Source organism: Podarcis erhardii (genome assembly GCF_964252035.2).
Source record: "Podarcis erhardii genome assembly, chromosome: 1".
In the NCBI taxonomy this organism is placed as follows: domain Eukaryota; kingdom Metazoa; phylum Chordata; class Lepidosauria; order Squamata; family Lacertidae; genus Podarcis; species Podarcis erhardii.
This window is the reverse complement of record NC_138497.1, coordinates 121,892,049-121,916,833: the sequence shown is the minus strand read 5'-3', so window position 1 is coordinate 121,916,833 and position 24,785 is coordinate 121,892,049. Positions and strand designations below refer to the sequence as shown.

The 24,785-nt window shown below is 48.2% G+C and overlaps 1 protein-coding gene across 1 annotated transcript in view; it reads right to left on the bottom strand.

Annotated features, from left to right (window-relative positions):
• The window catches only part of COL3A1 (collagen type III alpha 1 chain), a 96,985-nt gene extending 92,260 nt beyond the window's left edge, over positions 1–4,725 (bottom strand). The window contains exon 1 of the mRNA XM_081856230.1: positions 4,497–4,725. Coding sequence (XP_081712356.1) covers positions 4,497–4,575 — 79 coding nt within the window. The 5' untranslated portion in view covers positions 4,576–4,725. The remainder of the gene's footprint in view (positions 1–4,496) is intronic.
• Positions 4,726–24,785: the final 20,060 nt, after the last annotated feature.

Genomic DNA, 24,785 nt, shown 5'->3' with positions numbered 1-24,785 from the left:
CCCACCCCTAATTGAAACCACACAGAAGTCTTTTACAAATGACACTACAGTGGTACCTCGGGTTAAGAACATAATTGGTTCTGGAGGTCCGGTCTTAACCTGAAACTATTCTTAACCTGAGGTACCACTTTAGCTAAAGGGGCCTCCCACTGTCGCCGCACCACCACCACGCGATTTCTGTTCTCATCCTGAAGCAAAGTTCTTAACCTGAGGTACTATTTCTGGGTTAGCGGAGCCTGTAACCTGAAGCGTCTGTAACCCGAGGTACCACTGTACACACACGTATTATGAGAAGCAGAACCAGTTACTGATTACAAAAGGTAATGCATGAAGTAGTCTTAAGCCAATGGCTCTCAGATGTATCCAATGAATGTGGTCTATCCATGCAACTTGCCTGTATCATGCGGGAAGTTTTGTGTTTGGCCTATTTCCCAGTTGCACCATTTAAAGCTTAAATGCCAGCAACTGTAATCAATGTCAGGGGTTCGTGCAGGTCATCAAACACTTGTATTGTAACTGACAAACCAGAAAATCACATGGGGTTGTACCCAGCGCAGTGTAAGTGGAGTTCTGCTTGTGCAATGAGATGTCTTTTTTCCTCCCCCTCTCCCCTCCACATTTCTTCTGGAGGGTCCCTCAAACCCCCAGAGCTGCTTTTGAGAGCACGTGGTGAGCTGGAAGGGATGCAGAGAGGTATAGAAAATTCCATTACATGTACAAGTGTCTGTTGCACAAGTTGGATAGAGTCCATTATATTCTTATTTCAGACGACATAATCCTGATTGCAGGTGACATAAGACTCTATCCAAGTTTTTGCTTCAGGAATGGAAATCTAAAGCTGATTGATACATTAACTCCGTTGCATGTGGCTGGTGCTTCCCCATGGATAGATCCCAACCCAATAGGATAATCAGATGGGATGGATAGGTTGTGTGGAACATTATCCATCCACTGTCACCAACACCCAGGAAGGTGTGGTGCTGGGGGGTTCCCACCTGACATGACAATGCTACATGATTATCCAACTTAAACATTACTGCTGTGCTGTGGGATTAAGCCATAAGGAAGGGGCAACCGCAGCATAGAGGTATCATATAAATCAGATCCCAGAGGAGGCTGATGTAAGGGATGGGGGAGGGAATGATAGTTGCAAAGTTTTTTGTTCTGTTTCAAAAGCAACTTTAACTGATTGCTCCCCAGTGAACATACTTGTATCGTACGTCTGAATGTTGGCAAAACCCCAAATGGGGTCATGTCTTTTCAGAAAATGTGCTGACAAGAACCAAGCACGACTCAATTTGCCCCTAATGTCTTGAATGCCTTGAAATGGAAAGGTATCATCAAGAAAGCAGAGCTATTAGATGTAAGCAATTCTTAATCACATAACTTGTTCTTGAAGCACCCATAAGGAGGCTTCAAACATGAAGGGGCAAGGCTGGCACTAATCCCCAAGCCTATCTAGCATGGCTGCAGTCCAGTTATTAAATGTTGCATCTTTTCATTTGCAATTTAGCTAAAGCTTTGCAGTTATTGATAGTGTGGAGATTACTCCAAGGGCAACCTCCCCCCCCCCCAAGAAAACACCTTTACTTATCATTTTCTGAATGTGCTATTGGATGAAAAGTCTTTTTGGTCTATTTAACCAATATAGCAAATGTTCATCATTTATATGGAACTAGGTACAAGGCTCATGTGGTACAGTGGGCAATACTAATTGGAGCATGGGACGATTAAGTATTCTTTTGGAGGAGAATTAGCAACCACTAGATGGCCCTTCCTTATAGGTGCTGATGCTTTGGTTAGTTAGAGTTGGAGCAGTGGCAGGGGTGAGGGAGAAGACTTGACTCAAACAAATGTTCATGCAAACCAGAAAACTTCATCTTGGTGAACCACAAATTAAACAAGACTTGCAAGGAAGAAAGAGCCCTGGTGAAAGAACCATCATTCAAATACTATTGTCAGATATTCCCCAATAGCCAGAACTAAGACCAAAGATGCCTTTGCAGTCTGAGTCTAAGATGACCTATATCAGCATAGAATAAAGGACAGTGGCCAGATGTAGATGTCCCAAAGTGGGCAACTGGTGGTGATGTGACTGTCACCATAGGAAGGTAGGATAGAATCATGGTGCAAGTCTATTTCATTTCCCCTCTTTAGTTATTATGGAAAAGAAGAAGCACATTGCGCAGGGCTACATCTGATCATTCTCAGTTCTGTATATCCTCAGCAGTTTCCTTAATGTCTTGCCAGAGCTTGTCAGTTGGCAAGATATGCTAAGAAAAACAGTACACTGACTTAAATTTGATATAGACCAAATAGAAATTCTTTCTGACACATCCAGAGCACTTTATAATGTGATTAGAAACTCTCTTTTTCAACCTTGTAAACACTAACACCCACCAACCATATACTGCTGCTTCATTGCCTACATTGTCTCTCTAAATAGGTTTCGAACAGCCTTTGATCTGCCATTGCCCATTATGGGGAGCAAGGAAAAAATGGGAGGAAGAGTGAGGAAAGATGATATTGCTTCTAGAACAGAAGCTTAGAAACTTGCATTGTATGGAAAGATACATTGCTAAGAACGTAATTTACCTGATATTGTGTTTGAGCTATTCCATGCCAACAAAAATCCAGTCTCATGAGGGTAATTTTATCTCTTTGTCCTTGCCTCTTAAATCTAACCTGGCACTGAAATAATGACAAGACAATCTGCAAAAATATCATTTTGGGCTGCACCTTTGAATCCTTTGCTACATCTGCCCAGAATGTGTACTCCCAACTAGAACCAAACACCATGTCAGAATCCACAGTCATAACCATAAGGGCACAAATATCTATGTGAAATAGGCAATGGAATATGGAAAGCAACCAAAATGCAGAGAAGTTTCCTTCATGCAATTGCACTGAAAAACAACACACTTCTTTGGTGGAAATGGTTAATTTTTCCTTCTTGCAGTTTGGAAGATGGATGATTGATGGTTAACCAAGGAAGGGATGGTGTTGGATACTCATATTTAATATTCACTAAGATGTGAGATGAACATCCACCATCATCCACACTGCAAATAGTTGCATGAAAGACAAAGCATACAGGAGGAAACCACAAAATCAGTAGACATGTATGATCAATATTGGGGAGCCTGGTGGGGATAGCTATCTGAGGGTGCAAGCCTTTGCATGTCTACTCAGAAGTAAGTGCCATCAAGTTAAATGGGGTTTAATCCCAAGTAAGTGGGAAGAGAATTGCAGCCAGACCGTGTCCTTTAGGTGAACATTGAAATCTGAGCATTTGTTTGCTGAATGTGGTGCTATTACATGCATCTCAGATAAATCATAAGATCTGAAGTAACGTGTTTCAGCAATGCAGTTTTTGCTAGGTAATGAAGATTATTATTGGTGGTTCCTTTTCTTATGGTCTCTAGAGTGCCTAGCTTGTACAGAGCTTGAATTCTGTCAGGAAACGTGATGCCTGTTTTGGACATGGATTTCAGAATGTTCCAAGAAACCCTTTCCTATAATTGCAGCTATGGATTGCGTGAGTGGGTTTGGTGGTGATGAAAAGTTTCTGACCGGTTTCATTGACCCAGTTCTGTGCACAAATAAATAAAATGTTGCACAGTTTCTGGTGCACCTCATAGCACACCTCAAAGCTCAAAATGTATCCACTGATTAAAAAGATCTAAAAAGAAAACAGGCCATAAGGCATCTGTACTACAAAAGGTATAGGGCATCTAGTACCAATTCATTTTCAAGTGATCTTTTCTTTGCATGCACCAAGTGCAACCCAATCCTAGGTATAATTACTTAGATGTAAGTCACCCTGTGCTTAATCTTAAATGAGTTTGCTAGCAGATCATGTAGAAGCTTGAAGCAGCCTCTGGTGAATAATGGTACAATATGAGAGCAGTATGTTCCATCCTTCTGCTTATGTCTAAGAAGTAACACACCCACACACCACACACAGCTGGAAAATCTTTCCCCAAAGCTGGAACAACCATTCTGGTTTGCAAAAGTGTTTCCTTTGACATTAAAGTCTTCTTTTAAAAGGAACATGTTCCTGTATACCAAAGCAATACTTTACTATATAAAAAAAACAGTCATGTTGCAAAGAGCTGAAGATACAGCCTCGTTAAATATGTCAAAATGACTTCCAGACTTTGCTGAACTAGTATTCACAGATCTTACTCCAACAGCTAAAAGAAAGGAAGATTAAAAAGTTTCCAGAACTTGTCAAGCAAAGCAAAGGATGCAAAGAACTTAAGCTAAGAAAACGGCGCACAGGAATGCGTAAGCTCAGATAAAGTTTGTTTTATTTAGGCTAGTAGTACATGCTACAGAATAAAGCAGAGCAGAGCAGGACCCTCTTTGATAGCTCCAACCGGCGACAGGAAAATGGCTTTGCTCAATGCTGATTTTATGGCAAGAGGAGAAACAAAGTGTTGAAAAACAGAGCAGTTAAAATCCATGAAAAATCTTAAGTGGGAATTACTCACCATCTTGTTGTGCCAAAATAACTGAGGGTTGCAACACAGCAAGGAAAAGCAAAACGGCTCCCTGCACACAGCTCATCATGTCTAAAAAATATTAGACATGAGACTCTATGTGCAAAAGAGAGAAGGAAAAAAAGTGGGGGGAAAGAAAAATCAAAAGAGCACCATCAATTGTTTCCTGCCCTTTCAGCCACCGGGCCCTTCACACAACTCAGCCACAGACATTCCTTTGCTCTGGCCTTAAATAGGAAAATCTTTGGCTTCCTTTACTTCCCAGCCCCTTTCTGAAATATGAGAGGAGGTCCCATCCCCTTAGCATTAAATGAAATGATTAATATTTCTTTTGGCCTTGCAGAAGGAACAGCCAACTGAAGCAGCTACATAACACATCTGGAGAGTTTGTGCTTGTCAGCGGCTGCTCTGTGTGTATGGAATACAGAACATGCACATATATGTTATATTATATGATTATGGGCTTTGGTGTGTGAGCTGATTTTCTTTATGTGTGGCATGCAAGTGCGACAGAGAAGGGTGGATTTCATTTTTTCTTAGCAGTTGACTTTTTTTGTTCTAGATGATGATGGTGATTCTAAATCAGAAAGACCATGATGAGGATTGAGTTTACCTGACAGGTTAGAAATTTCTCTCATGCATACACAAAAATGGAGAGAACCCAGAAAATCATGTGAGACCACGCAATTATTTATGTGAGAGACCAGCGTTGAAGCCACAGCTTTTAAAATGTGAACCAGACCTTCCAGAAAAGGTACAATTACTGGCTATAAGTAATGTGAGCTCAGCTTCGGGCTTCATAGAATCATCGAGTTGGAAGAGACCACAAGGGCCATCGAGTCCAACCCCCTGCCAAGCAGGAAACACCATCAGAGCACTCCTGACATATGGTTGTCAAGCCTCTGCTTAAAGACCTCCAAAGAAGGAGACTCCACCACACTCCTTGGCAGCAAATTCCACTGTCGAACAGCTCTTACTGTCAGGAAGTTCTTCCTAATGTTTAGGTGGAATCTTCTTTCTTGTAGTTTGGATCCATTGCTCCGTGTCCGCTTCTCTGGAGCAGCAGAAAACAACCTTTCTCCCTCCTCTATGTGACATCCTTTTATATATTTGAACATGGCTATCATATCACTCCTTAACCTGCTCTTCTCCAGGCTAAACATGCCCAGCTCCCTTAGCCGTTCCTCATAAGGCCTTTGACCATTTTGGTTGCCCTCCTCTGGACACGTTCCAGTTTGTCAGTGTCCTTCTTGAACTGTGGTGCCCAGAACTGGACACAGTACTCCAGGTGAGGTCTGACCAGAGCAGAATACAGTGGCACTATTACTTCCCTTGATCTAGATGCTATACTCCTATTGATGCAGCCCAGAATTGCATTGGCTTTTTTAGCTGCCGCGTCACACTGTTGGCTCATGTCAAGTTTGTGGTCAACCAAGACTCCTAGATCCTTTTCACATGTACTGCTCTCAAGCCAGGTGTCACCCATCTTGTATTTGTGCCTCTCATTTTTTTGCCCAAGTGCAATACTTTACATTTCTCCCTGTTAAAATTCATCTTGTTTGTTTTGGCCCAGTTCTCTAATCTGTCAAGGTCATTTTGAAGTGTGATCCTGTCCTCTGGGGTGTTAGCCACCCCTCCCAGTTTGGTGTCATCTGCAAATTTGATCAGGATGCCCTTGAGTCCATCATCCAAGTCGTTGATAAAGATGTTGAATAAGACCGGGCCCAAGCAGAACCCTGTGGCACCCCACTAGTCACTCTTCTCCAGGATGAAGTGGAACCATTGATGAGCACCCTTTGGGTTTGGTCAGTCAGCCAGTTACAAATCCACTGAGTGGTAGCATAGTCAAGTCTGCATTTTACCAGCTTCTTTATGCATGCCATACATTTGAAGCACAATTAAAGCACATGACTCCCTCCCCCAAGTATCTTGGGAATTGTAGTTTGGACTGGGAATTGTAGATTGAGGGGGGTAAATTGCAGTTCCCAGAATTCTTTAGGGGAAGCAATGCGCTTTAAAGGTACGGTGTGTAGTCATCCTTAATCTCTCCTAGCCAAGGTACTGACTAATCCCTTGTGATTAGTTTTTGGAATACAAGGAGAAATGTGGCAGTGAACTTTTGACCACTGCACCCTTAGCTTGCTGAAGCAGTTTATGGCTGCTGAGGAACTATTATTTCTTCCGTGTCTCCCAAGAATGGAATCCGGGTTAGCTTGTGACTTGATCTACATAAGGAGGAGAAGAGGTGCTAGAGTCTTGGTGTGGTAGCATGGATGGTAGAACCTCAGACTACAGGTGGGGGAGTAATTTGTTGTTTTTTAAGTGCTCAAGAACCCATACAAGTAGAACACTACGATGGCATGGAGGAAGCCAGGTTAGAAATTTCCCCTCTCCCTTGCCAGGTTGTTTGTAGGTTTCGTTTGTGTGTTGCAACATGGGGGAGCATTTTTTAAAATGGCGCACCTCAGCAGAACCCTCTCAAGTGGTACAGTCCAAACCTCAGGACTCTACCACCCTCTTCTGCTGCATGTGACAACCATGAAGAAAGGGAGAGGTTTGTTCAACAGGTGTTCTGCGATGTGATATGTGGAGGTCAAATATGATTCAGTCCAAGCCCACAGACACTGATTTTCTTCAGGGACTCTGTTACTTCTATAGAGCAAGTTGTTCATCGACCACCAAACTGCCCACTGGGTAGGATGACGGGTGCCTCAGAAAACTATCCCCCTACGCCACCCCAGTCTGGACCATCAGTCACCAGCTGCCATCTGGGAAGGATTTAGATGATCTTCTATATAATGTTATTGCTAATTGTGTGTGTGTGTGTGTTTTACGAAGTATTTAATGTGAATTGTAGGCTGCCTTTGAAGGATTTGTACCCTGAAAGGTGGGCTATGAACAACTAAAAATAAATAAATAAAATCCCACCCATTTAAATCAACGCATTTTCTTCCCTTTTGTTCCACTTTTAATGATAGTTTGCTTTCCCTTTTGACTCCTTAGCATCATTTGTGTTGAAATAACAGTACAACGTTGCTATCCATAGGTAATCAACTTAACAATGAATGGTTTGTATTTAATATATGACCCTGGGGCGAGCATTTTTGTGGGGGTCGTGATCATCCCACGCAATTTTGTGTTTTCATTTAATGCACGAACCCTCGACCTGCTAAGGTCAGTTGGGGTCCTGCAGATAGAGAAAATAATTAAATTCCTAAAATGTTTGGATATGACTGATGTGGAATTGTTTTCACTAATGTTCATGAGAAGCATGTAAAAGGTATTGAGGCTGTTCCTGAGATTATAAAAAACTTAAGAGCAGATAGATAATATATATATTTTTCATGGCAATGGCAATGAGCTTTAGCCTCTTCTTTATATGATCACACAATATATTGACTTTTTTAAAAAATAGAAAAGATATATCCCCAGTTTTCCCATTTCCTGTCATCAAGTAGCACATGCAGAATTGAAATGATGTTTACTGAATGGTGCTATTGACTGGATTCTGTTATAATACTTGTCTGTTTCTTATCAAATGGTAAGAAATCTGCATGGTTATGAGAATGTTATACAATCTAATGTCAAAATTTCAGTTTATGTAGAGAAGCAAGTTGCTAGCCCTCAGAAAAATCTGAAAATGAGCAAATGTAGGAAGGAAATGGGGTGATGTATACAACTGGTCCAATGACTTTTTCTCTGTTGCAAAGTTCCCTTGGGAAAAATTACTTTGTTGCGAAGAAGGGGAAAGGGCAAATACGTCAATTATCAGTTTTCTCAGTGACTTGTTTTTTCCAATCTAAAATTCAATTCTTTACATTTCTGCAGCAATTTTCTTCTCTAAAAAACTTCTTATTGAATTTCTTCAGAATTCTAGGGCAATTTTCTCCCCCAAAGCATGTTTTTAAATGCTGCTTTGACAAATATACATATTTTTGCAAGCAGATTCTCATTTTTGTATATTATTTTCACTAATATATGCAGTTATATGCACATTTTACCCTGGTATATACATCTTTGTTCACTTTGCTTGACTGCAGAACTGCACTGCAAAATTCAGAAAAGGGTGAATGTCAATGGTTGTTTCTGTTCATATGATGTTTTGAAAATCACAAATATTGTACAGTGGTGCCCCGCAAGACGAATGCCTCGCAAGACGGAAAACTCGCTAGATGAAAGAGTTTTCCGTTTTGGAGGTGCTTCGCGAAACGAATTTCCTATGGGCTTGCTTTGCAAGACGAAAATGTCTTGCGAGTTCCTGCAGGTTTTTTTTCCTCCCCCCCTTTTCTAAGCCGCTAAGCCGCTTATCTGCTTATCCGCTAAGCCGATAAGCTGCTAAAAGCCGCTAAAAGCCGCTAAAAGCGCTAATAGCGCTACTCCGCTAAGCCGTCAATGGGCTTGCTTCGCAAGACGAAAAAACCGCTAGACGGAGAGACTCGCGGAACGGATTCTTTTCGTCTTGCGAGGCACCACTGTAAGTTCACCTTCAAATGAAAAATAAATTGAATTTTTCTCCCATCCCCAGGAATGAGAGGAAATGAGTGCTTATCACTTACCCTGCTAGGTAAAATCACCCCCATGAGAACTGTGTAAACATTGTAAACCTGGGTTCAGATCACTGGTGGTGATTGTTGGCAGGACATTTCTGGGTAGATGTAGCTTGCAGCCATCCTTTTTGTGCTATGCAAAGCATTCACCGAAAGTTAAAATGCATCTAGAGTTTGTTTATTATGTTTATAACTCACAATTTCATAAAAGTAAATCAAAGTTGGATACAGCATACAAAACTGTAGTAAAATCCATAAAGGCATCCATAAAATCCTCATGAGAAACATCAACAAAGCATCAGTAAATACTGGTTGGTTAAAAAGAGGCATCTGATATTGTGAAGGCCAATCTGAACTGTACAGTTTCCAGAAGATGTCTAAAAGAAGCCAAGTGTCAGGGACGGGGCAGAGGAGGAATGGTGGAGAACGCCTCCCCATCCGGACCCTTCCAGGGAAGAGGAAGAGGAAGACAGCATAGATTTACAAGAGGGGCTTCCGGGAGGTCACAGCTCAGAGGCAGATGAGGGGGAAAGCTGGAAAATCATGGGAGAGCCAGAGCAACAGCTGGCTGACATGGTCTCTTTAAAAAGCCTTCCAGATCCACCATCTCCCAGAACCCAGTGAGAGCAAAGAGTTGCAAGACAGAGGGCACCCATAGAGGAGGTGATGATGATGACAAATGAGGAAGTGGGAGAGACGAGGGGTGGAGATTCATTCGGGACAACACCATTATCCAAGAGGCTGGGTTCTATAAGCCTATCTCTGTAAAGTTTGAAATAAAAGCAGACTGTAGGAAACTTTTCCTTGTCTTTATACTTTCCTGGGCGACCAGCTTGGAGCTGCTGACAGCATCCGGACACCAAGGAAGACAGCTCAGTTGCTAAAGCATGGGACTCTTAATCTTAGGGTCGTGGGCTTGAGCCCCACGTTGAGCAAAAAGTTTCCTGCATCGCAGGAGGTTGGACCAGATGACCCTTGTGGTACTGTGCTGGTCCCGGGGGGAAGGTTACCGTTGGCGTAGTCAAAGTCCGGTCCTGGGTCACTAGCCTGGAAACAGTTCCGAAGGAGCGGGGCGAGGTCCGAAGCAGGAAGCCGGGCGGGGACAGGAACACTGGAGGAACAGGACTGGGTGCTGGCCGAAACAGCTCTTCATCGACGTTGCTCCCGCAACCTGGGACTGGGCTGACTGGCCTTTATCTTCTCTGAGGCCAGGGGCGGTCCCGGCCCCCAGGAGACCCGCCTCTCCTGGCCTTAAGGCAAGCACTCCTCCTGGGAGAAACCAGTTCCCTTCGCCTCTCTGCCCTGAGCCTCTGCAGTTCAGGAGAGGCTGAAGGGTTACTGGGCCCAGGGGGAGACTCACCTGCAGGCACTGAGTCCTCAACCACCTCAGGAGCCAGAGTGGAATCACCTGGTGCCTGTTCCTGAGGATCCGGCACAGGTGCAGGCGCTTCAGAATCAAGGCCCTGCCCCAGTTCAGCCGGCCCTGGAGGCGGGGACTCCTGTGCAGGCTGGGATTCCTCTGGTTCAGCCTCTGAATCAGAATCCCAGGCCATCACAGGTACCATCCAGCACTACAATGCCATGACTCTATCATTCTACTGACCCTCTGACTGATAGGGAGTTAACATAAGAATGTAGGGCTAGCTTGCTGGATGAAGACATTGGTCCATCAAGTATAGCATCCTGTTCACACAGTGGCCAACCAGATGCCTGTGTGGAGCTAGCAAGAGCACTCTCCCTTCCCATGGTTTCCAGCAACTGGTACTGGGAAGCTTTGTTGCTTCCAGCTGTGGAGGTACAGCTTAGACATCATTGTCTAATCCTTTTTAAAGCCATCCAAGTTGGTGGCCATCACTGCCTCCGAGGGGAGTTCCAAAGTATGATTAGGAGCTGTGTGAATAAGTATTTTCTCATATCTGTCCTAGATCTCCTATATAGTTGGGCTTTCCACACTAAAGGCTCAGTCCCCAGTGAAGGCCAACCAAACCTCAGGGGTATGGGGAACCACCAGAAGTGGCCCATCAGAAGATCTCAGTTATCAAGATGGAGCATAAGGGATCAGATAGTCCTTAATGTCCTTATATTGTTGACAAGGGGGTGGTCAAAGAGATGAGCATACCTGCTGGAATTTTGGCACGCAGATTTGAGGCTCACATTACCTGCTGACAGCAGGTTTTCCATAACGTGATTTTGCTTACATCCTTAAATAGTTACATTCCCTGTTACTCTCTTCCCCAAGAGGGAAAAAAACCGATTACCTTGTGGGAAGGGAACAACACAGCAAGTACTGTAGCAGAGAGTTCCTTTCAAGCTGAGATACAGTAGTACCTTGGGTTACATAAGCTTCAGGTTACATACGCTTCAGGTTATAGACTCCGCTAACCCAGAAAAAGTACTTCGGGTTAAGAACTTTGCTTCAGGATGAGAACAGAAATCGTACGGCAGCAGCGGGAGGCCCCATTAGCTAAAGTGGTGCTTCAGGTTAAGAACAGTTTTAGGTTAAGAACGGACCTCCGGAATGAATTAAGTACGTAACCAGAGGTACCACTGTATTCCCTTTGGGATTTCTCCTTCCCAGTAATGATTCTAGCACATGTTTTTCTGCCAGATATTTGTTGGGGTTGCCCGCCAACCTGTTATCCCAGTGGAAAGCAACTAGAGCAGTGGTTCTCAACCTGTGGGTCCCCAGATATTGTTGGACTACAGCTCCTATCATCCCTGAGCTCTGGCCTTGCTAGCTAGGGGTGATGGGAGTTGTAGTTCAACAACATCTGGGGACCCACAGATTAAGAAAGGCTGAACTAGAGTGTCGAGATGTACAAGAGGAGAAGAAGAGGAGGAGTTTGGATTTGATATCCCGCTTTATCACTACCCGAAGGAGTCTCAAAGCGGCTAACATACTCCTTAACCTTTCTCCCCCACAACAAACACTCTGTGAGGTGAGTGGGGCTGAGAGACTTCAGAGAAGTGTGACTAGCCCAAGGTCACCCAGCAGCTGCATGTGGAGGAGCGGAGACGCGAACCCGGTTCCCCAGATTATGAATCTACCACTCTTAACCACTACACCACACTGGCTCACACTGGGTTCCTGCACCTTTAATAGTGGTGTGCATGAGGGGATTCCAGCAGGAGTGCATCACAAACTAAAATTGCTGAAATTCTATGCAACTACTAAAGGTGCAGGAGCCCCATTGTCCAGACACCTAAAAACTGAAAGTGTTGACACAATTTGCAACCACATGAACAAGTGGTGGGTGGAACTGGGCCCTTCAAAAGAAGCAGTCTAAGAACCTGTTTCTATTGTAACCAGACCCAGGAATAAAGAGATGAGAAACACAAAATGAGGGCTTATCCACACTTACATTTTGTCCTGTGCATTCTAAGCACAGGTGTGTGCTTTAAAGCACTGGGTCCGAGCACTTTTTTGTGCTGAATTGGAATCCACAGAAACCCTGAATTGCCATTTGTTCCAAATCAGCATTAAAGAGTGGGATTTTGTGGGGATAGTGCTGGGTGGAGGAGCACACAGACATGGCAGACCTGTGCCTAGAAATGTGCCACAAAAGGAAGTCTGGATGAGCCTTGAGTTGAACGAGGGCCACATTTCGTTGATAAAAGTTGCAGAGGAAATGGGAAGTGTAGGAAGCTTTTCCCAAATCTGCACCTTGGGTGAGCCAAATTCTGCCCACTCAAAAGGTAAAGGTACCCCTGCCTGTACGGGCCAGTCGTGTCCGACTCTAGGGTTGTGCGCCCATCTCACTTAAGAGGCCGGGGGCCAGCGCTGTCCAGAGACACTTCCAGGTCACGTGGCCAGCGTGACGAAGCTGCTCTGGCGAGCCAGCACCAGCACAGCACACGGAAACGCCGTTTACCTTCCCGCTATAAAGCGGTACCTATTTATCTACTTGCACTTAAGGGTGCTTTCGAACTGCTAGGTGGGCAGGAGCTGGGACCAAAAGGCGGGAGCTCACCCCGCCGCGGGGATTTGAACCGCCGACCATGCGATCGGCAAGCCCTAGGAGCTGAAGTTTTACCCACAGTGCCACCCGCGTCCCACTCAAAAGGTACTGCAAGGCAAAGCCTGGGCCCCACCTTCCAGGTGTAAGGAGGCCTTCTTGCCCTCACACTGTCTTGGGATCCCACAGGGGTGCCAACCTGAATAAAATATTTGCAGGGGGCCCAGTAAGCCTTGCCCTGCATAACTGATCCCAAGATGTGTCACATACACGCAATTTGAATGGCAATGCCATCAACTTTGGGAGGCCCTGGCCCCCTCAAATATTTTCTTGGGGTGCCTGAAAGGACCTCGGCCCCCAGGAGTTGGCCTTATTTCAAAGCTTGCCTTAACAACATTCCATAGCCAGGCTGAGGGCATCATATCCAAGCATCTATGTATCTTGCCTTCTCTTGACTAACCACACATATTGTTTGTCTGGTATGCCCGCTCAACAGTATGCCAGTTACTTGTCAGCCACCAGTGGTGTAGCGGTTAGAAGGTTGGACTAGGATCTGGGAGACCAAACTTCAAATCTCCACTCAGCCATGAAGCTCACTTGGTGACCTTGGTCCAGCCATTCACTCTCAGTCTAACTTACCTCACAGCAGTGTTGTTAGAATAAAATGAGGAGGAGGAAAACCATGTATGCCACCTTGAGCTCCTTGGAGGGAAAGTGGGCTAGAAATGTAAGAAGAACAACACTTTTCAAAGGAGAAGGGATCGATCAGGCTAACTTTACACATGGCCAAAGTGTAACATGTAGCTCTCCCTGAGAGGTGGCAGTTACAGAGTTCTGAGAAGGATTCTATGGCATCCCAGCAGCTTATATAGGCAGAGACTTGTAGGCAGATTTGAGCTCAGTCATTTCTATACCATGACTGGGGTTCAGGACCCATTTGCAATCTTGTTACTCCTCTTATTTTAAGGTTGACCATGAAGCACAAATGGCCAACCATAAAGGCGTGTTTCAGTTAACATGTCATCTCACCGGGCAGGTCTAGCAAATGAATGCTTTGGGGAAATGGCCAAGAATCCATCAGCTCCTCTTTCAACACTTCTCTAAATTTTCTGCTCCATTTATAAACATGTACGTGATTTTTTTTTACAGGCAAGATATAACGTGTAAGGGCTGGATCTTCCCAACCTTCTTCTGGTCTAGAAACGAAAGCCTGTGCTGCATGGGCCAGGGGGAGGGCATGGGCCAGATGGGGTTGCAGCATGTCAGCCCACGATCCACGATTCTCATCTCCCATAAAAAGCTTGGAGCGGTGCCTGTACCAATGAGGCAACAAGGGAAATGGGGATCTGCTCTGGTTTATGGGGGGTCCCTCGATGCACAAGTGGAAAAGGCTTGCACCCCTTCCTTTAAGATCCCCTGCATGTAAGCTCCACGTTTCTAAATCTGAGGTGGGGGCGGGAGGGTGTGAGAGAAAGAAAGCTGTTGGAGATGATATGGAATGCAATTATTCATCTGAATCACGTTGAGGACAGTGTGGTGTGTCCAGCACAGCTGTAATGGCTCTTAAAACACAGCCAAAATTATGACTATAAACGGATGAACCAGAGAGGACCAACGATCGGTTATCTACAAAGAGAGACAGAGAGAGAGACAGAGTTGGATGTGCATTTGGTTAGCATACATAGTCCTGACCCTTGAGAGTTGGAGATGCCGGTAGGGCGGAGCCCTGTTTGTTTGCAGCTACGATATTAGCCAGTGATGAATCAGATAATTTGGAACACTAGTTCCAAGCTGCTGTTGTAAAGAATGCACATCTTTCAAACTGAATGTGTGGCCTTGTAATTTTTCTTCTTCTTCTGGAAGTGACCCATGTGAACATTGTAAGTAAGGGATGTGCCAGTGACTCTATAAAAACCTAAAGCCTTTCAGGACCAAAAGAAAAGTCTTGAATATTCCATCAAAGTTTCTTTCTTTGGTTGGTTGGTTTTTTAAAGAACAAAATGTGGTATTGTGACAGAGTTGCATCTAATTGCATCCCATCACTGACCGAAAATTCTTTGATCTAAGAAAAGGCTTCCTTGAGCAGAAAGCAGGGAAGGTTAGTTCCACTGATTATCTACCTACTGGATCAGGCCAGTAGCCCATCTGGTCCAGCATCTGGTTCTCTCAGTGGCCACCCAGTTGCTTGTGGGAAATCTGTAAGCAGGGCCCTTGCACAAGAGCACCATCTCTTCCTGTGGTTTTCAGCAAAATGGGGAGAGGCAATTTGGCTCAGCACCACATGCAAAGTATTGCTTCCTTGATTCCTTGATAGGAACCTTCACTGAACATCCACAGTGGTGATGAGGCTACAATGCAGTGGACATGAGACAAGCAGGCCCCTGAGCTTGTAAGCTACCATGACGGTTTTGGGATGCCACCAGGGTCTTTGGTTTAAGACCCTGGCTGCCCTACAGGACTCAAATGGTGGATGTGGGTCCAAGGTTAGAGTGTTTAGGAAAGCAGTTAGATGGTTGCATCGTGCTTTACCCAAGTTTGGATTTTTTCGGTGACATTGCTGAGAAGGCTTTGACGTTTCACTGTAAGAATTCCACATGCTGTAGAACCCAGAAGCGTTTTTACTTGGTATTACAGGGAATGAGATTAATAAGAAAGAAAAGAAGTTATTTTTATATGCAGTGACTGCAGCAAGAATACTGATGGCTCAGAAATGGAAGCAAGAGGAGTTGCCTACACTAGATGAATGGAGAATGAAGATGACGGACTATGCAGAACTCGATAGACTGACTGGAAGGATCCGAAATCGACGAGATCAGAGATTTATAGAAGATTGGGAAAAGTTTACAGAATATATGCATAAATTAAGTGATAATCAAATAACGTTTGTAAGCTTTAATGAAGCTCTGTAAGAAGAAATGTTAGAATATGAGTAAAACTAAGAAATAATTTGTAAAAACAATTGAAGAAAGGCTTTAGAAATGTGTAAGAAATTAAGAAGGGAAGGAGTATCAGGCAAGTTGAGGGAAGTCAAAAAGAGAATGGATATAAAAAAGATGTATGATTTGTATAAATTTTGTATTGGAAAAATTGAATAAAAATAATTTATATATATATAAAAAAAGAATTCCACATGCTGTTGACTGATCAAAGAGATTCTGGTAGTTTTACATCAAAAACAGATGTCCTAAGACCACACATGATAAATTGGTCGTTGGGCGGTACCATTTCAGAATGTAGGTGGGTGGGAACCAAATGCCTGAGTGGTCCTCCCCATAAGATTACCCCCTCCCCCATATAGAACAATTTGCATGTCAGGGAGAAGGTCGAGCTAGAAACCTTCTTCCTTGTGTGCTCGTTTTATATGGGCAGAGCAAATTTTATGTGTGGCTCTGGGCAGCATTCAAACATTTACCATAACTTCCTCACCTGCAGCCCCCCCCCCCAAAGTATGGTATGTCTACAGATACAACACACAGGGGGCTGTATCTGGTGGTAGTCCTGCTTAAAGTAGACCCATTGACATTAATAGGCATGGCTCACTCCATTCATTTTAGTTTGTCTACTCTGTGTAGAACTTAGTTGGCTACAACCCCAGGCTTCGACTTTCGTACTTTAGTCACCACAAGAGAGATCCCAGGCAGCAAACAAATATCCATAAGGCTGCTTCATTTCCTACACATCCCACAATCAAATTTCCATTTCAAACCACTTTAAAGCTCTTGCGAACTGTGTGAGGGAGACTTTTTTTAGACTGCGCCCTTCAGGAAATGTATCTGGGAGAAAATCCCACTGTAAATACATTTGAGACTGGCATATTATTAATTTTTTGTATTTTTTTTATAAAAAGTAATGTTACAGAATAAACTCAAGTGCTGATGGATTTGCAGGTGGATTCCCCCCCCCCCATAAAACATGGGGAAATGGCTGCAATTGCTTGTTGGTGGCTATCGGTAGGGTGATGGTGCTTGTTCGTGTGTGTACATGTACATAGCAATGAGGTAAAAACTCATCGATTCAGCATAACGACATTTCAGATGGTGCTTGTTTCATAGATCAGAATGTTGTCCTATAGTGGGAAGGGGGAATTTCCCTGGAGGCTGGGGAAGCCTATCAGGTATAAAAGGATTCAGAGATAGAAAGACCTGCCCTCTCACTTCCTTATAGGATTCCTTATAGGATCATTCATTACAGGGATTTAGCCTGCTCCCTATTCCCTTAAAAATGTTCAGTTGATCTATAACTAGCTAACCCACATGGAATCTGTCCCAACCACTTTTAAATTTAGTGGGAATGATGCTGTTGACTTTATTCAACTTTTTAATGGTAGCAACAGACTAAAACAACGCAGACACCACTTGTTTATAGAAAAATAATAATGCCACAACATTTAGCTTAGACCGCTAGAAGCGAAACATGAGATCAGAGATGGTTTCATTCATTCAGGCTAGATAGGGCATTGCATTATGAACTGGCCACATCAAACAATATGTGCTGAGTCATGCTAGGCACCAGAGGAGGATAAGAGCAGTAGAGTCATCCTCCATCTCGTATGAGACTAGTCTGGGCCCTGTAAAATAGGCTGCAGTGGATGCCCAGTATAGTCCATCTTCCAATGATAAGCAGGTGATGGCCCTCTGCATGGGAAACTTTGCATGCCTATTCGAATTTGTCTCAAGAACAGTGGGAGAACAGTGTCTATTTGAATGCAAGCATTTTAGGGTAAGGGGGAGCCAAAGGAGCTGGCCTCTCAGCAATGCCAATGAAGTAGGCCCTGCTTCTACCTCTTCTTCTATGGCAGCCTGGTGGAAGAGGAGGGAGGAGACTGGTGGAACCGGTCTCCCACCAGAGCCAATGGAGTGGTCTCTTTTTCCTTTCTTTCCATTAGCTGCAAGATTATGGAAGGACAGCTGCCAGGTGATGGAGGACAGATAAGCTTTCTGGAATAAATGAATTGGCTCTGAAACCAACATCTCTCCTCTGATGCAGCCAGATGACTGTTGAGGGAGAAAAAGAACCAAATGCAGCTGATCGTTCAATGGAACCAATAGAGAAGCCCTTGTTTTTCCATCTTTCCCTCTGCTGCAGCCTGATGGAATATGTAGAAATAATAAATACGAGGTTTTCCTGCTTCATTTACCATTGCCAGTAGGAAACGCTTATCTGACTATTGTATCTCCATGTTGGGACATCCTTTCACTTTAGAGAGGTTGAAAAGTGTGTATCCCTGTGAGTGTGCTGAAAATATTCCTTGCCCTTTTGGCCTATTAAAAGAGCCCAGTGAAGATGGGGATAATGAGGACTGGGGTGGGCTGTTGGTGGAGGAGAGAATATCTGTTCCATTGATTCCTATGAAATGGGTAGGATTCACTTTATGTCAGGCTTCAGGAAATCCGATCCCTCCCATGTTGGGCAGCCAAGAAGCAGATAACACGAAGAGCTCTTACCAAGTTCCTTTATTCAATATTTAAAGAGAGAGGTTTGAAAAGTGGCTCTCCATTCCACCAATGGCGTTGCTCTGAGTAAAGTCGCACCCCCTCCGTCTCTCCTATTGTACATCATCCCTGAGCCAGCTGATCTGTGCTTTCTGCCTCTGAGCTTTCTGTTCTGCTACTTTCAATGCATGCCGGGTCCTAGGAGAAGGGGGGTCAGGTATGCTTTCTAATGATAACGTGTCAGCAAGCTGCTTGGGCTCTGCTGTTCCCTCCTTCTCTTCCATTATCTCTTCTGTCCCTCTTCTGTCTCTGAGTCATGACCTTCTGCAAACCACCGTTGTACATCTATACTGACCTTCTCTTCTCGGAAAGATTCAGGAGAAGGACGAGGGTGTCAGGAATGAGCCACCTCCCAGTGAAGGTTTGCAGCCAACTAAAGGAAGCAGCCAGGAACAGAGAGGGTTAATTGACATGCAGGATGCACATTGGCTAGTGCCAACTCCCCCACCCCCGTTGGAATGCTGGTTGATAAGGGAATGACTGAGAGTGGGTGGGAACCCAGCCAAAGAAGCTCTCAGCAAATTCAGACAGGCGCGAACAGTGTGATGGCCTGGGATTCCGATTCAGAGGATGAACCAGAGGAATCCCAGCCTGCACAGGAGTCTCCGCCTCCAGGGCCGGCTGAACTGGGGCAAGGCCTAGATGCTGAAGAGCCTGCACCTGTGGCAGAGCACCAGGAGCTGGCCCCAGGTGAAACCCTTCAGGCCCCAGAGGGGCTTGAGGACTCAGTGGCTACAGGTGAGCCTCCTCCGGGGCCCAGTAACCCTTCGGCCTCTCCTGATCTGCAGAGGCTTAGGGCAGAGAGGCGAAGGGAACTGGTTGCTCCCAGGAGGAATGCTCGCCTTAAGGCCAGAGGAGGCGGGGCTCCTGGGGGCCGGGACCGCCCCTGGCCTTAGAAGAGGATAAAAGCCCAGTCAGCCCGGTCCCAGGTTGCGGGAGCAACGTCGTTGTTGGCTTTGGACCTTCCTGTGTTCCTGATCCCTGCTTGGCCTCCTGTTCCTGACCATCCGGTGCTCCTGTTCCCTGCTCGGCCTCCTGTTCCTGACCATCCGGTGTTCCTGTTCCCTGCTCGGCCTCCTGTTCCAGCGTTCCTGTTCCCCGCCCGGCTCTCCGCCTCGGACCTCGCCCCTCTTCGTGTGGACTCAGACTACGCTCACGGTACCTTTCCCCCGGGTCCAGCACAGTTTGCTCCCGCCACACCCGCACTCCCCCTTCGTTGGGGTGCGTTCGGGAAGAGCCAGAGGCCATGGCTGACCAGGTGGCTGCGCTGGTGGCTTTGGCCCAGAAGAACCAGGCCTTGACTCACACCGTGCAGCAGCTCAGCGACGCGGTTACGGCACTTCAGCAGCGCTTGGAAGCCCTACCGGCTCCTGGGGCCGACGCCCCGGCTCCTGGCAAGTACCCAGTGGCTTTGCCCGAGAAATTTGATGGAGCCCCGGCCAGCTTTCCCATGTTCCTCGCCCAAGCCAAGCTGTATATTCAGGGGCGAGCCCGGAACTTCCCTGACGACCGCACCAAGGTGCACTTTTTGATTAGTTTGTTAAAGGACCAGGCGGCCAAGTGGGCGTTGCCGCTACTCAGGCAAGACTCCCCCTTGCTGGCAGACTATACGGGGTTTTGCAATCTTTTGGAGGCCGCGTTCGGCAACCCCCAGAAAGGGAGTCAAGCCAACCGGGCGATTCGGCAGTTGAAACAGGGCGAGTCCACCGTGGCCGCATATACCACGGAGTTTCGGCTGTTGGCACAGGACTTGACCTGGAACGACTCGGCATTGCGGGACCAGTATCTCGAAGGGCTTTCGGACGAGATACTGGACCAGCTGGCCACAATGGAACGCCCCACCACGCTAGACACTCTCATTCAACGGAGTCTACAGATAGACGACCGGCTGGAGGATCGTCGCCAGGCCCGGGGCCGACGACACCTCCAGTTCTCGGCACCAGTTTCTTCCGGCAGCCCCACGGTCACAACTGAGTTATCGGAGGAGCCTATGCAGCTCGGGGCAGTGCGGCCACGCCTTTCCCCCGCAGAGAAGGTGCGGCGTCGGGAGGGGAATCTATGTCTCTACTGTGGCGGAAGTGGACACTACGCTCGGTCCTGCCCTGAGAAACGCCAGCCGCAGGGAAACCGCCAACCCCCAGTAGCTGATGGCCCTAGCTACCGGGGGTCCCAAACAGCGCAGAATGGGCCCGCACCAATGGACTTGCAACATCTTATGGTTCCGGTACGTTTATACCCTCCAGGTGGGCCCTGGATTCTTACCCATGCTTTGGTGGATTCAGGAGCAACCCGTTCTTATATGGACGCTGCTTTTGCTGCCCATCATCAGGTGCCACTTCGGAACAAGCCAGAACCGGTCCAGGTGGAAGCAATTGACGGACGGCTTCTACGTTCAGGAGCCGTTACTCAGGAGACCCAGCCCCTGGTCCTGTGTCTCCAGCAGCACCGGGAGTTGCGAACTTTGGACATTGCCTCTATGCCCCGGTTCCCCCTCGTGCTCGGGATGGACTGGCTGGAAGCTCACAACGTTCAGATTGACTGGGTCAAACGGACTGTGCACTTCCCAGACCCATGTTCCCATGCTCAATCCGAGACGCTGGCGGCCGCGCCCACGGAGGAGGCAGCACCCACGCTCCCAGCCGTGTACCAGGACTACCAGGATGTGTTCGAGGAACGGGGGGGCAGACCAGCTGCCGCCGCATCGGCCTTTTGACTGCGGCATAGACCTCCAGCCCGGAGCGCCCTTACCAGTGAGTCGCTTATATTCTCTAACAGAGCCAGAGCGCGAGGCTTTGCAGGACTTCTTGCGCAAGAACCTGGAGCGTGGGTTCATTAGGCCTTCCACCTCGCCTACCGCGGCACCAGTGCTCTTTGTTAAGAAGAAATGTGGGGAACTTCGCCCTTGCCATGATTACCGAGCCCTGAACAAAATTACCATCCCAGACCGGTACCCCTTGCCCCTTATCTCGGAGTTGCTGGAGCGGGTGCAAGGGGCACAGGTGTTCACCAAGCTGGACCTCCGGGGGGCCTACAACTTGATTCGGATCCGAGCCGGGGATGAGTGGAAGACAGCATTTGGGACCCGGTACGGGCAGTTCGAATACTTGGTTATGCCTTTCGGTTTGTGCAACGCGCCTGCTGTGTTCCAACGCTACATCAACCACGTGTTCCAGGACTTGTTAGACAAGTACGTGGTGGTGTACTTGGATGACATACTGGTTTACTCCCGTGACCCGGCTCGCCATGAGGGACATGTCCGGACCGTGCTGCAGCGCTTGCGTGAGCACCGTTTGTACGCAAAGCTCAGCAAGTGCGAGTTCCATCAGCGGACTGTGGACTTCCTTGGACACCGGCTCTCTCCAGATGGGGTGCAGATGGACCCTGGGAAGGTGGCAGCGGTTCGAGAATGGGAGGCACCCCGGAACCGCAAGGACCTACAGCGTTTCCTGGGGTTCGCCAACTACTACCGGACCTTCATCGCAGATTATGCTCATCGCACCACCCCGTTGACCCGGCTACTGCGCCCAAAGACGCCGTTTTCCTGGGACAAGGAGGCAGAGGAGGCGTTTCAGGGGTTGAAGGCCTGTTTCCAGAGGGCGCCAATCTTACAACATCCTGACCCCTCTCGACCCTTTGTGGTGGAGACCGATGCCTCCAGTACGGCTCTCGGTGCCGTCTTGTCTCAACAGAATGGAAGTGAAGCGCCACTCTTACCCTGTGCCTTCTATTCCCGCCAGCTCCTACCAGCGGAGCGTAACTATACTGTGTGGGAGCGGGAACTACTGGCCATCAAGGTGGCCTTTGAGGTCTGGCGCCACCATCTTGAGGGGGCACGACATCCGGTGGAGGTGAGAACCGACCACCGGAACCTGGAGTACCTCCAGACCACCCGCAAGCTGAACCAAAGACAGATCCGGTGGGCGTTGTTCTTTTCCCGGTTCCAGTTCCGGATCCGCTACATCCCCAGCTCTCAGAACCAGAAGGCGGATGCCCTGTCCCGGAAACCTGAAGACAACTCAGACACGGTACAGCAAGCAGAACCCACCACGATCCTACCTCCAGCTGCATTCCTGGCCACCCAGGAGGCGGAGCCACTACAGGCTCGGGTGCGGAAACAGCAGCGGGTCGACGCTTGGGCCCAGGAACGACTCCAGGAGCTGGCTGAAGGGTCCAGCCCACAGTATCCGGGGCTGGTCCTGCAACAGGGCCTTCTGCTGCACCACGGTCGTCTGTACATCCCGCCAGGGCCACTGCGGCTGGAGGTTCTCCGGATGGCCCATGATGCCCCAGCAGCGGGGCACTTTGGACGGTATCGGACCACCCATCTGGTCAGTCGTGAGTTTTGGTGGCCCCGCCTGAAGGCTGACGTGGCTCGATACGTTGCTGGTTGTGATGTCTGCCGGCGCGCCAAGGGCCCTACCGGGCGACCCCCCGGCCTACTTCAGCCATTGCCAGTTCCACCGCGCCCTTGGCACACGGTTTCGTTGGACTTTGTAGTGGACTTACCCCCGTCTCGTGGTTGTACCTGCCTCCTAGTTTTCTCCGACCATTTCACCAAGATGGTGCACTGCGCCCCCTGCCCATCTGTACCCACAGCCAAGGAAACCGCTCAGCTGTACCTTCAGCATGTCTTCCGCCTGCATGGCCTACCTGAGCGCGTGGTGTCCGACCGGGGCGTTCAGTTCACATCCCGGTTCTGGCGAGCATTACACCAGACCCTCGGGACAGAGGTCTGCCTCTCGTCAGCCTACCACCCACAGACCGATGGCCAGACGGAACGGGCGAACGCGGTGCTGGAGCAGTACCTCCGGTGTTACTGCAGCTACCAGCAGGATGACTGGGTCGACCACCTGGCATTGGCGGAGTTCGCCTACAACAACGCGGTGAATGCGTCCACCCAGCAGACCCCGTTCCAGGCCAGTTACGGTTATCATCCACGGCTGTTTCCAGATGTGCTGCCGGCATCCACGGTCCCGGCGGTGACGGAGTGGCTTCAAGAGCTCCAGTCCCAGCAACAGCTTTTGGTGGAGCAACTGCACCAGGCCAAGGAAGCGTACAAAGCCCAGGCCGACCGCCACCGCCAGGTGGGGCCGGAACTTCGCGTCGGTGACCTGGTTTGGCTCTCCACTCGCCACCTCCACCCCTCTCGACCTTCGCGGAAGTTGGACGCCCGATTCACCGGCCCGTTCCCTATCGTGGACCAAGTCTCTCCTGTGGCATTCCGTCTCCGGTTACCCGCAACCCTGAAGGTTCACCCGGTCTTCCACAGGTCCCTTCTGAGTCCAGTGGCCCCACCCGACGAGTTCCACCCGAACCGTCCCCGACCGCAGCCAGTGTTGGTTCAGGGAGAGCCTGAGTACGAGGTGGAACGCATCCTGGACTCCCGATACCGCAGGGGAAAGCTGCAGTATCTCATTGACTGGAAGGGGTACGGACCGGAGGACCGTTCCTGGGAACCAGCGGCCAACGTCCACGCACCTGCCTGCCTCCGAGAGTTCCATGCGACGTACCCCGGCAAGCCGGGTCCGGACCCTCGGTTGAGGGGGGGGCCTGGGAGGGGGGATGGTGTGATGGCCTGGGATTCCGATTCAGAGGATGAACCAGAGGAATCCCAGCCTGCACAGGAGTCTCCGCCTCCAGGGCCGGCTGAACTGGGGCAAGGCCTAGATGCTGAAGAGCCTGCACCTGTGGCAGAGCACCAGGAGCTGGCCCCAGGTGAAACCCTTCAGGCCCCAGAGGGGCTTGAGGACTCAGTGGCTACAGGTGAGCCTCCTCCGGGGCCCAGTAACCCTTCGGCCTCTCCTGATCTGCAGAGGCTTAGGGCAGAGAGGCGAAGGGAACTGGTTGCTCCCAGGAGGAGTGCTCGCCTTAAGGCCAGAGGAGGCGGGGCTCCTGGGGGCCGGGACCGCCCCTGGCCTTAGAAGAGGATAAAAGCCCAGTCAGCCCGGTCCCAGGTTGCGGGAGCAACGTCGTTGTTGGCTTTGGACCTTCCTGTGTTCCTGATCCCTGCTTGGCCTCCTGTTCCTGACCATCCGGTGCTCCTGTTCCCTGCTCGGCCTCCTGTTCCTGACCATCCGGTGTTCCTGTTCCCTGCTCGGCCTCCTGTTCCAGCGTTCCTGTTCCCCACCCGGCTCTCCGCCTCGGACCTCGCCCCTCTTCGTGTGGACTCAGACTACGCTCACGGTACCTTTCCCCCGGGTCCAGCACAAACAGAGAAGGAAGTAGTCTGGGGAGACTACGGGAGGAGATTGGAGCTGATCCAATCCCTCATAAGAGTTGACTAAG